At 30.4% G+C, this 14206-nt stretch overlaps 1 protein-coding gene across 2 annotated transcripts in view; it reads right to left on the bottom strand.

Moving 5' to 3' along the window:
* Nucleotides 1-1206: 1206 nt before the first annotated feature.
* The window catches only part of Akap200 (A kinase anchor protein 200), a 130561-nt gene continuing 117561 nt past the window's right edge, over nt 1207-14206 (bottom strand). For both annotated transcript variants that reach the window (XM_065353454.1, XM_065353453.1), the window contains 3 exons: nt 13547-13819; nt 13369-13467; nt 1207-3543 (listed from right to left, as the gene is read on the bottom strand). In XM_065353454.1, the coding sequence (XP_065209526.1) occupies nt 3460-3543; nt 13369-13467; nt 13547-13819 (456 nt within the window). In that variant the 3' untranslated portion in view covers nt 1207-3459. The remainder of the gene's footprint in view (nt 3544-13368; nt 13468-13546; nt 13820-14206) is intronic.

Consider the following 14206-nt stretch of genomic DNA (forward strand, 5'->3'; position numbering starts at 1 on the left):
TTAGAAATGATCTGCAATTTTAACATAGAATTATTCTAGATATTTCATTGAAAAAAAAAAAATGTTCAAGTGTAAAAAATATCAAAGATTAGTTTTTTTTTGAAATTTTTGTGAAAACAAATTTTTTGTTAAAAATGTCAAACATTGTTGATGTTTTGCCAAAATTTCTCATATTTTTTTTCATTTTCATAAATCATAACATTATTGCTATAAATTGTTGTAACTTATTTCAACAAAAATTGCAAAAATAAACCAATTTCTAGCAATTTTGAAAATGAAAAATGAAATAGAAATTTTGATAAAACAACAAAAATAATTTCATTTTTAACAATTTTTGTTTTTTTTTGCAACAAACAGAATTTTTCAACAATAGAAAATTAGAAATGATCTGCAATTTCAACACACAATATTATTCTACATATTTCATTTAAAAAAAAAAAAAGTTTCAGTGTGAAAAAAATCAAAGATTAGTTTTTTTTGAAATTTTTGTGAAAACAAAAAAATTCTTGCTTTTTTGTTAAAAATCAAAAAAATGTCAAACATTGTTGATGTTTTGCTAAAATTTCTCATCTTTTTTTTTCATTTTCATAAATCATAACATTATTGCCATAAATTGTTGTATTTCAACAAAAATTGCAAAAATAAACCAATTTCTGGCAATTTTGAAAATGAAAAATGAAATAGAAATTTTGATAAAACAACAAAAATAATTTCATTTTCAAAAATTCTTCAACAATAGGAAATTAGAAATGATCTGCAATTTTAACACACAAATTACTTACTTATTCTAGATATTTCATTAAAAAAAAAAAAAAAAAAAAAAAAAAAAAACTTCAAGCAGTTTAAAAACCAAGGACTTGGTCTATAAAAAAAACTAAATTCTTGTTATTTTGACCAAAAACATCGACTTTTTTTCTTGTAGCTTCAGCAACAAAATGACCTTTTCTGGTTAATAAATCAAAAATATGTACATACGTATCTAGCAATTGTAACAATAATGTACCATTTTTGAACAAAAACAAGATTTTTTTGCAATTATGACCAAAAACAGCATTTCTTTCTCACTTTTCATCGCGTTTGGCGAAAAAAAGTTCGAAATCATTCAAAAATCAACATTTTCCCAGCTAAAAAAAATTCAAAATTGATTAAAATAAATGATCTAAGAACACAGTCAACTCAAAAAAAATAAAATAAACAAACACTCGATAAATTTTAAATTTATATTTGCAAACTAATATACAAATAAAAATACTAACGCTATGAACATTTAAATAATAAATCAAAAATAAAAAATTATAAATGGAATTTTATAAATTTCAGTATAGTTGTATCATAATTTTCGTATTAAAATTCACGTGTCTTTTAGAAAAAAATAAATAAAAAAACGGCATGTAAAAAAAAATTGGAAGAATGAATAAACAGTAAGTAGTAAGACGTAAATAAACAAATTGACATTAATTTCCAGTAAGCAGTTTTCAATCATCTTAAAAAATAGGTATTCGATACACACAGATTAAGCAACCAGCGCAAAACGGACATGCTTTTTCTTACGCAACAAAAAAAGAGAGAAAAAAAATTAAAAATGTACAAAAGAGAAAAAAAAATATATAAACATTTACTCTTACAATATAATATGTATAAAATGGAGTGATATTTTTGTATTACTCTAAAACGATACCAAAAAAAATCATCATTTGTTCGAATTAAAAAAAAAAAAAAACAATCAATCATTTTAAGTAGTCCGTAAAATAAAATTCCCACATGATTCATGTTTTGTATCTTTATCTACTCGTATTGTAGTTGGAAAACAGTCACCATTTAACTTGTGTAGTACCTCTCTAACTATCGTCTACAGTTTCCAAAGTATATAAGAAAAAAAAAACTCGTAATAAATAAACTCTATAGAAAAAGTAAGTAAATAAGGTAAAACATACATAAATAATAAACACCATTAAATGCTAAATTAAAATCATCGTAACAGCAAGCGTAAAATAATTTTTTAAAATAACATTAACAACGATAAAAATCGTATACTAAACACCTGTGTATTATTCTCTTTGTTGTGATCGGCTCTCTTTACATAAAGATGGCGAAATTCGAATTCGAAAAAAAAATCCAATAATATAACAATTGATCAGACGAAAAATTTACCAACGTGAAGTTCGAGTTTCCATATTACAAAAAAAACAACCGGCGCATGCGTCGTAACCAGTAAAAATTTTCTCATCTGACTAGACAATTTTTTCTTTAAATAAACATAGCTTAAAAATTACATGAAAGATATTCGATTCCAAATAAATATTAAAAAATTACAAATTTTTTATTAAACTCTACACAAGGAAGGAAAAATAATAGAAAAAAAAAGAAATCACTAAACATAAATAAAATTCCATTTTACGCAAAACCTTGTTTTTGTTTCCAATAAATTAAATAGGCCTAAATACATATAAAAAGCGATTAAAAAGAAAGCACCGTATGGAGCATCGATATATATAAATCAAAGTGTAAATTGGTGACTGTTTTTCCCTCTTATTGAACAAAAAAAATACACACACACAGCAAAGGACAGACACGATATTTTCTTTCGTTTATGACACAAATTATAACAATACACACACACAAAAAAAAACAACGGATCAGACAGCAAATCTTCGATTCGGTATTAAAAAAAATTCATTCCAGGGTATTTTTTTTCTATGCTGGCTTGGCAAAAATGTGATGCAATCTCTCAACCAGTACAACGCGCCGCGAAGAAGGGTAGAAAAATTATAAAAGTATAAAAATCACGTTATTTATAAAATGAAAACATATTTGCTGCTAAAAAAAAAGAAAAAAAACAGACACACACATTGAGGTATACGCAGAGAGAGAGAAAAGACGATCAAAAAAATACAAACACAACAATACGTGAGCAAAAAGTGGTGGTGTGAATTTGGTCCGCATTTCACAATAAGATGGAATATTAAGAGAATTAAATAAGAAAAAATTGGAATGATCATAAACATTATTATAATAATATAAAAGTTGAGCTCGTAAATCGACACCTTGTTTTTTTTTTTTTTTTTCGTTTTTTTTCGTTCTTTATATACTTTTTCTTACAGTTCGCGATCGTTCATTATCAGCTGTAGTTCAATATGGGTATATTATTCTAAAATATCGTACACGTAACATATTTTTTTTTTTAATTACACCGAAAAAACACTCTTCTTCTTTTTTTCATTCTGTATAGTATAATATGTATATTAAAAAAAAAAAAAAAAATGCGAATATAAATACATAAAAAAAAATTATTTATGTCTTAAAAAATAAAAAAAAATTGAATGGGAGACCACACACGCGATTCAGAGCAAAGCGATAATCAGCATCTTCATTTTTTTTCCTTGATAAAAATTTTTTTAAAAAAATGAACAGCGTAAAGATGATGTTGAATGATTCTGCTATTTTAAAAATGACTTAAAATTAATTCTCGACCGTCGCAACCGCCGTATTCTCCGTAGACGATACGTCGTTTTCTTTAACTCCGTTCAATTCTGGCGTCGCCGTCTGCGAAGCAAACAAAAAAAAACACCGAAAAATTAATATTAATAATCCGTACACGTGTAATTAAACCGTACCTGTATTTCTATTTTCTACGTATGTATTATTGAATGAAATGAATTTTCAAGTAAAGTAAAATACCGTAAATCGTACTACGAGTACAATAATGGATAATTACACGGTCACGTTGCAGCAGCATTTTAGTAAATGAAACGCAGAACTCGATTTACAAAAATACACTTCGTAATCGTTGTAAAACGATGTAAATATACCTTGTATATACGATATGAATTTTTAACTCTGAAAAAATTCGCAATTCTAGGTACCAAAATGTCATAAACTCGTAAAAAATAATAATTAACGAATTACAAACTCTATTAAAAAAAAAAAAAAAAACCTAAATGGGTGAAGCATGAGTAACGATATCAATTTGTAGGAGTACCATAGTTGGAAAAATTATACAAGTAGCAATCAAATAAAATCCTTTCGTAATCATTCCCGAGAAAAAAAATTATACGATTTTCTCCCTTAGTACGAGCCTCATTTGACCAATTAAGATTAAAATAATAGCAAACTTTCTCGCAAGTTATGGAATGTTCGCTACGTTCGTTCGTTCAATTACCCTTCTATATACTTCTAATTAACAACAATTTACGATTGACTAATGAATCATCTTCCAATTCCAAGAAGATAATCATGTTTTACACGACATTACAATAAAACTTGAAATAATCCGCCGGAATATTATGACTAATTATCGCTACTTCTTTCATACAAATTCACGAGGCATCTATTTTTTTCCATTTTTTTTTTTTTTTCAAAATTGATAGCAGAAAATAAATCTAATTTCACGTAAGTAATACAAGAAAATGGGTTAAAACATTTTCTAAACACTAAAATTCTAAAATAAAATGCTACAACAATTTTAAAAAATGGAAAAAGTAAAAGTATTCTGCGATTTTGGCAAAAAAATGAAATATTTCAGCGGTTTTCTTGGGGTTAGTGGGGGGGGGAGAGGAGGAGGGAGGAAGATAATTACACTTTTTCGGATTATGGCGAAGGAAAAAACGTGATTTCTTTGGCAATTTGGACAAAAAAGCAGAACATTTTGACAATTTTTTTGACTTTTTCGCCATTTTAGCAAAAAATTTGTTCAAAAATAAACGCAAAGAAAAAAGTTTTGGGGAAGGAGAGAGCAGAGGAAGGAGCGAGTGATCGAGTCAACATTTTTTCAGACTTCCAAAGGAAACTAAAAAAAAAATTACGAATTTCGAAAAAAAAATAGGTAATGGAAATTTGAAAGTTTGATTGAAAAAGTTTCATTTTTTGAAGGAGGGAGGGGACATGGGGGAGGGATAAAATTTATCCAAAATGTAAAAATCTAAAATTTCTATTTGAAAAAAAAAAAAAAAAAAAAAACACGAAAAAAACGTCAGAAATGCAAAACTCAAGTTCGTTGATTGAAAAAAATTGAATAAAGCAAGGTTTTTTTTTGATATTTGAGCAAAAACATGGGATCTTTTTTTCGAGTTTGGAAATGAAACTGGACTTTTTTTTTACCAATTTCCAATTTGACAAAAAGTACATTTTAAACGTAAAGAAAAAAGTTTTGGGGAATGAGAGAGCAAAGGAAGGAGCGAGTGATCGAGTCAAAATTTTTTCAGACTTCCAAAAGGAACAAAGTAAAAAAAAATTAAAATTTTAAAAAATTACAAATTTCGAAAAAAAATAGGTAGGTACTTAATGGAAATTGAAAGTTTTATTGAAAAAGTTTCATTTTTTGAAGGAGGGAGGGGACATGGAGGAGGGATGAAATTTATCCGAAATGGAAAAATCTAAAATTTCTATTTGAAAAAAAAAAGAAGAAGAAAACGTCAGAAATGCAAAACTTTAGTTCGTTGATTGAAAAAAATTGAATAAAGCAAGGCTTTTTTGATATTTGAGCAAAAAAATAGGACCTTTTTACAAGTTTGGCAATGAAACTGGACTTTTTTTTTACCAACTTCCAATTTGACAAAAAAAAACAAATAACTTTGTGCAAATTTTTGCAAAAAAACAAAAATAAGGATATAGTAAGGTTGAGCAAGACTTACACTTTCCACGAACGAATAAACAAAAAAATATATAACATTAAAAAAATTAATCCAAAATGACTGAAATATTAAAATATTGTAGAAATCGACGAAAAAATTGATAAGATTTAGCAAAAATGGAACGAAATATTACAAACATTGCTTTGAAATGATTGAAACGCCACGAAAATAGTCTAAAAATTACCAAAAATAAAATTCACTCGACATCTCAAAATCCTAGCAAAATCCAGCAAAAATATCTCAAAATATTTTTTAAAAATAACAAAAAATTGATTCAAAATAGGACCAAACTGAGCAACATTTAAGTAAACTATTATAAACATGAACAAGGCTATAAAATAGGAATCTCATGTGCACTGAAAATGATCAATATTTGATAAAATTACAGTAAAATTAAGCAAAATGAGACAAAAATGACTAAACTTATTGTTAAAATTTGTTTTACAAAAACAATTTGAACGACTACAAAAGTTAGTAGAATACCTCGAGATTTGAGATTTCAGCAAAAAAAAATAAATAAATAAAACTAAACCAAACCATTCTTAAATTCTTTTTTTTTTTTTTTTTTTTTTTAATCAAATTTACACAAAATAAACATTTTTATTTCAAAAAAACCACCTGAAGAGTGAAGAAAAATCATTTTGATTAAATTGAGGTGAAATTTCAATAAAAATTGAACAAAATTTAGCAAAAAAAAATTGCATAAAATAATCAAGTCGAAAAAATATCTTGAAATTTGAGCAAAATTTATCAAAAATTGAATAAATAAATGAATATTAAATTTAAACAAAATTGAATATGAATTATGATCAAAAATCTTCGAACGGTATCATTGAATAATTTTTTTTAAAAATTCAATTGAATTAAAAATTAAGTACAAATGATTAAGATTTATGCAGTAGGAAAGTAATTTTTACCGTTCCAAAGATCGATGCACAATGTACAATATTATTTGAAACATTTTATGAATCATTAAAAAAATAAGACACTCTGAAATCATCCAATCAATCACTAAAATATTCCAAAAGTCATCGATAAGTAAGAAGTTCAATACCGTTATTTCCCATAAGACTAATCGTAAAAGTAAGTACATAAATTTGTCACTTTAACACATTCTTTTTAATTTTAAAATATTTATCATCGTAGAATAGTATATACATAATTCCAAAGTTAACACGAATTTCAAGCCAATGTACTCGTATTTCTACTCAGTGGGAAACACGTAAGTTGAACTCGATGACTATACTTTTATCATCCACGTATAACCTTTAAAATATCGATAAGGATTCTTACTACAGATTTCAGAATTTCATCGAATTAGTAAAAAGTACATAAATCGATAAGATATTTTTCTTAAAAAATAAACCCATTTTTCTAAACGTAATTTTTCAATTTTGAAGTCGTAGATAAAGCTTCGATGAGTCATCGATCCCTGTATGAAAATCTAATCACACAATCTACATACATTAAATTTAATTTAATCTCTCGAAAATAAAACATTAGTGTAAGTGATTCGTCATTTTAAAACATATTTTTCAAATGTACATTTTGCAACAAAAAAAAAATCCATTCAATTAAAGGCTCGATAAACCTATTTCCCGATAATTTTTCCTACAACCGGTTGCATTCCGTTGCTGCATTTCGAATACGAACGAATCACTTTCCATATCACAGATATATCTTTATCTACGTAGGTAGATTCTACGAGAGGAAAATTGAGTATTAATCAGCTTAAAAACCTCGCTCGTGAACCCAGATCTACTAAATTATCATCAGCGATTCTTCACGGTTCGTATAAAGGTACTTATGGCGGATAAAAAACGTATTATAACTCGATACCTGTGCGTAAATTAGGTATCAAGTATATAATAATATGCACCTATGCACTCGAACGTTTACGATATAAAATTAATTCGTCGACACGAAGAATTCCGAGAATTGATTCCGAATGAATCATACTCTCTCAGACTGGCAGCAAAGCAAGCAACTGTACCGTATTATTAAATCAATCCGTCGATATGTGTAATGAATTATTTCGCAATACAGGTGTTAATACTACATTGAATAAATTTCTAACCGGAAAATACTGATACAAAAGTGGAATTCTCGTCGAGTTTCCTTCGTTATCGATAAAATACGAGAGAGAAAAAAAACGACGAAAAATTACTTCAAACAGAGCATGTGTTCAAAGACCATCTCAACTGTTAGGAAGAAATCAGTCGAGATAACATTGTACGTAAATCGAAATTCAACCATTAGAAATGTACGAGATTACCTAGACCTACAGAATATCTCGACCAATACCGAGAAACAACCAATACAGATGGAAAAAACCAATTCCTACGAATGAGAATAGACCTAATGCTAATGATGCTCGGAATACGGCCATTTTCCAACTAAAAACTAACCCATCTTGCCATTTTTCAATTCTTGCAAATCGAATTCCCTCGCTTTGGTTGCTGCCAGAGCAAAAAAAAAAAAAGCGTTCATTTATCGTTAAAAAATACATACAATCGCATCCACACAATAATTACAAATGCTTCGTGGTGTTTGTACATTTTACACACGTACAGTACACTACACAACTACATTACAAACATTTATACAACAATATAAAATAAAATGGAGGAAAAAAAATACTACATTATCGTATTGCGATAAGCAAAAATACAAAGAAGTTATTTATACTCTGGTTCAACACTCACACAATCATCATTCAATATTGTACATTTTAAAGACGTAGAAAAAAATAAACAAACGAAACAAAACAAAAAAAGCTTCATTAGCGATTACAGAACATGTACCAAGCTACATAATATAATGGTAAATATGCATTCTCTGTGAAACTTTTTCAATTTAAAAACTCTCGTTCTGCAACATCCAATCCATCAACCCACCGAGAGATGCAATGAGAATGAAACCTTCGAATTCGTTGATCAATTTAAAATGCTGCTGTATCGTAACCAAACGTTGACCGTTGAATTACCTATGTACGAATACCTTTACCAGGTACTAGAGAGGTACCCTTATAGCTACATATATTAATCGTAACTAGTATTTTAAAAAGGCGATATCCAACGATTAATCTACTCAATAGGTAATATTCTCGGTAAACGACTAATTGAGCGTTAACGAGACTCTTATTAAAAATAAAAATAATAAAAAGTACAATCGTTTATGGAAGAATTTTACTGTTCGTCGTCCTCGTTCTACAATAAACCTTGCAAATACATTTATATTTGTACCTAATAGTATAAGCTCTCTCGGTGTACTTGTTGTGTGTGTAGCTTCTTACAGCTCAACAGATGGTTCAATATTCGATCCACATTTTTCTATTCCACACTAATCATCGACACGAGATACAGAGTACGACTTTTTTGGAATATCTTATCACGATTGGAAGAACTCAAAATCAATTTATTAGAGAATTAGAAGCCGAGAGACTTTACAAAATATCCGGATAAAAGTCACAAATCGTTAGTTTTATCGAGAAATCCCACGAAACAAAGGGCATATTTTTACATCGGCGTGCATCGCAGCGCACACAAAAGTGGTTCTAATGAGTCGCACATTTATATTTCAAACCGGTTCAGTGGTTCTCAATAAAACATCTTCTTCTACATTATAACTAACAAATTGAAAGTGACCTTTCGTGAACAACGTACGAATGATCGATTGCTCGAGATTATCGCTTTTTGGGGTTTTTGATCTTGGAAGCCGGAAGGCATGAGAGGGATGGAGCAAATATTGAACAAAATTGCCAACTTTTATGAGCCATTCTTCGAAATAACGAATCAAAATCGATAAATTCAGTTTCTCATTGAAAAAAAAAAAAAAAAAACAGCAAAAATCCTTTATCTGCAAACTTTTTAGATTTTTTTTCCAAAGACCAAAATTTTGGTTTTGAGGATTGAATTATCATGTTCATCCAGAGTTCAAATTTTAGAAGTGCTCAATTGCGATAATTTTTTGTCCGAAAATTTAAAGTAAATACTGCAGTCAAATAAGATCAACGAATCATCTTTGAAAAAATCGATCACAGCTCATGATAAAAATCGAAAATACAATATTCTTGTTTTAAAAAATCACTTTGAGAATAAAAATGTAATTTTGGTCGGTTTTTGCCAAACAAAATAATATAAAACGAATGATGATTTTAGATCATTGTCTACAACTCTACGACTGTCGACTGACTTTTTATTTCGATACATAATCGAAAATCGCAAATTAATCGATTTTTGGGATTCGATTGATCGAATTTCGATCATGATCAATTTTAGATCGGAAAGTTTATTTTCGAAGCTTAGATTGATTTTTCATTTCGAACACAATCGATCATACCAAATTCAAAATAAATCGATTTACAAAAGATTCGATCAATCGATTTCCGAGCGTGATCAATTTTTTGATCGGAAAGTTCATTTTTGAAGTTTACATTGATTTTTCATTTTGAGTATTAGAGATTAGCGAATAAAATCAAAAATCTGAAAAAAATCGATTTTTGGGATTCGATTAATCAAATATTTTGATTATGATCAATATTTTTAATCGAAATGTTTAGGTATTTTAATTTTCAAAAGCTAAATTTGGTTTTTCATTTTGGATATGATCGATCATGTGGAATCAAAAATCTCAAATAAATCGATTTTTGGGATTCGATAGATTGAATTTTGATCATCATCAATATTTTACATAGACAAGTTGATTTTTAAAGGCTTAGATTGGTTTGATCATACTAAATCGAAAATTGCATATAAATCGATTGACAGGAGTCGATCAATCGATTCTCGATCATGATCAATTTTTGTTCGAGCATTACCGATTAAAATGAAATCACGAATCAAAAAAAAAAAAAAAAAAAAAAAAAAAAAAATCGATTTTTGGAATTCGATTAATCGATTTTTGATCGAAATGGTCAATTTAAAAGCTAAAATTGGTTTTCATTTCGGATATGATCGATTAGATGGAATAAAAAAATCTCAAATAAATCGATTTTTGGGATTCGATAGATCGAATTTTGATCATCATCGATTCTACATAGACAAGTTGATTTTGAAAGGCTTAGATGGGTTTTCCATCTCGAGCACAATCGAAAATCGCAAATAAATCGATTTACAGGATTCGATTAATCGATTTTTGATCATGATCAATCTTTGATCGAAAAGTTCATTTTTGAGGCTTGGATTGATTTTTCATTTCGAGCATTACTGACTAAAATGAAATCACGAATCTAAAAAAGTAATAATCGATTTTTGATCATGATCAATTTTTGATCGAAATGGTTAATTTAAAAGCTAAAATTGGTTTTCATTTCGGATATGATCGATCATATGGAATCAAATATCTCAAATAAATCGATTTTTTGGATTCGATAGATCGAATTTTGATCATCATCAATTCTACGTAGACAAGTTGATTTTTAAAGGCTTAGATTGGTTTTCCATTTTGAACATGATCGATCATACTAAATCGAAAATTACATATAAATCGATTTACAGGATTCGATCAATCGATTTTCGATCATGATCAATTTTTGATCGGAAAGTTCATTTTGAGGCTTGAATTGATTTTTCATTTCGAACATCACAGATTAAAATGAAATCACGAATCTAAAAAAAATAATCGATTTTTGATCATGATCAATTTTTGATCGAAATGGTTAATTTAAAAGCTAAAATCGGTTTTCATTTCGGATATGATCGTTCATATCAATGGAATCGAAAATCTCAAATAAATCGATTTTTGGGATTCGATTGATCGAATTTTGATCATCAATTCTAGATAGGAAAGTTCATTTCTGAGGCTTGGATTAATTTTTTATTTCGAACACAATCGATCATACTAAGTCGAAAATTGAAAAAAAAACGATTTATATAGGATTAATTCGATCAATCGAATTTCGAGCCTGATCAATTTTTCATCCGGGAGTTTATTTTTGAGTCTAAAATTAATTTCTGATTTTGAACGTAATCGATCATATGAAATCGATTTTCGGAGTTCGATTATTCGATTATTGATTAGGAAGTCTATGACTATAATTGATTCTTCATTTTAAACATCATCGATGATCATTCATACGGGATCGAAAATCGCAAATAAATCGATTTATGATTTTCGAATTTCGATCATGATCGATTTTTGATAATAGGGGAGTTCATTTTCGTCGAAGCTAAAATTGATTATTTCAAATATTATCGATGATCGTGTAAAATTGAAAACTTGACAGTAAATAAATCGATTTACTCGTACAGGGTGCGATTGATCAATTTTCGAACGGTCGAGAGATCTAATTGGGGGATTTGATGGGGGGGGGGGGGGAAGGAAAGTGTGAGAGGTAGGAAGTGAAGGGAAAAAACGGAGAGAGGAGTCCGAAATATTGCAGATTTCTTTTCAAATACGGTCCCTAAAAAGACCAACGCGTCACAAAATGTTTGAAAATGAGAGGGAAAATAATGCTGATTTTCGAAAATTTTTGAGGGCCTTTCAATTCCTCCCACTCAGGCCTGTTTCCGAAGGCTTTACACGCCAGATTAAAAATCAACGAAATTCCCTGACTTTGGATTGAAAATTTCAGAACGTTTCGACTTTTCCAGAAAATAAGGCAAATTTCTCAACTTTTTCCGGGGTTTTGTTCCAGAATTCAGAGACCTGATACATAATACTTTCATAAACAGAAGAAAAAATGAATTTTCAATGAAAACTATGGCACTTTTGAATCAAAAGCAAAATTCTTCGACAATTTTTTGGATTTTCAATATCACTCTGGCCAAAAACAGATTTCTTCAAAGTTCAAATGAGAGAACTTCGAATGATCGAATGAGCAACGAGCATTTAAAAACCCTAAATAAACTTTATAAATACCTAGTTCACTTCTCCCTACAATTTTTTCAGTTTTGAATTTCGTGAAGAAATCGGACCACATTTCCCCTTCACCTCCCCTCCTCCAACTTTCCCGCTCATTCAAACCCACAAAATCCCCCTCAGTCTCAGATGAGAAATATTCGCATCGCAGAGAAAATTCCTCGCCGGCTTATCAACTCGTGTCGCGTAGACAGACCGCCAGACAACAACAATGTAATTACGTAAGTAAACACATGCAGATAGTCTGTCTCTCGAGAGCGAAAAAAATTCCACAAAATTACGACACCGCAGACGACGACGTCGGCTTCTGATTAAAAATTCCACCAAGTTGCGTGAAATTTAAAACACAATGTAATTGCAAGGTGTAGGTAAATGTAAAATGTAACGAGAAGAAGAAAAATTTCGATACCGATCGGTCGAATTAATCGAGCGCACCAGACCTAAAGACCGGTACGCCGTTTACCTCGGCTACGTAATTTACCGTTAAATACCATCGTCGTCATCGTCATCGTCATTGCTGCCATGCCGCCTTGCCGCCGTTATCAACGTCTTCTGCGTTGCGCTGCACTGCACTTCACACTCGCAGCTCCTTCGTTCATGCTCATTCTAATTACTTAATTAGCTCGAGTCGTCGTACCCAGCGATTTGTACCCGCTAATCGTAGGTATACGAGTATAATAAATAATTGCCACACATTATAGATACACTTTTATGCACAGGTAGACATCGATGACGACGACGACGAAGACGAAAGTACGAAATATGCACCTATCACGTCGTGTATTAATTAATACTAAAAATACATATACTCGCTCAGAACTCGAGTTTTCCCAAAGACGACAATCTAGTCAATTTTTTTTTTTTGCTTTCAACTTACTTCGTCAGAAACGCCATTTTGGGCGGGTTGTTCGCTACTTTCCGAATTAATTTGTAACTTCAATGATCCAATTTTAGCCGTAACACTATCGACGGATGGCTATAAAAAAACACAAAACAAACGTATTAATTTTTCAGGTCGATGGGTACTGAAGCTGGATGAAAATTACTCGACGTACTTTTCTTTCGTGTACAGGAGAGTTTTCGTCTTCTTCTTCGGCGGCGTGTTTGCCGTTTAGTTCTTTATAGTCGCCATTTTGAGCTGCGACGCCATTCGTTAGAGGTGCTGCGGCCACAGGAGCCACTGGAGTCGTGGTTACGGTTTCTTCGGTGGCTGGTGCAGCCGGAGCAGGAACCGCGGCCGGCGCTGGCGCTGGGGCCGATTCTTCTAATTCGGCTTCTTCGATGGGTTCGGCGAGACCTTCGCCACCGCCGCTGGCATCGACGTCTCCCTGTAATCAGATTTTCGTCCAATTAACACATGCTTGACTTTGATAGAACACAATCATTCAATCACCAAAAAATCTTTAGATGGAAATTTATCCAATTACATTTCCACTTCCGACGCACTATCCCATAAAATTACATCATCCTTCTTTCCCTTCCTCTTTGCGTTCACTCGGCACAAAAAAAATCTCCACCGAATTCGAATTCGCCACTCCCTTTTTCCCTGATCCCTGGCTCGCAAATCCGACGACAAGAAATTGCCTAGCTTACACAGCATCGTCCTCCCTTCGCCACTTTACGTTAATCCGCGATAAAAACTTAATCCGCAGCAGCTTTAGTAAATTAAAAACAGATTTAATATTCACACCGGGGCGGTAAAAAAGTTACGGCAT

The sequence above is a fragment of the Planococcus citri genome, chromosome 2, assembly GCF_950023065.1.
Source record: "Planococcus citri chromosome 2, ihPlaCitr1.1, whole genome shotgun sequence".
NCBI lineage: Eukaryota > Metazoa > Arthropoda > Insecta > Hemiptera > Pseudococcidae > Planococcus > Planococcus citri.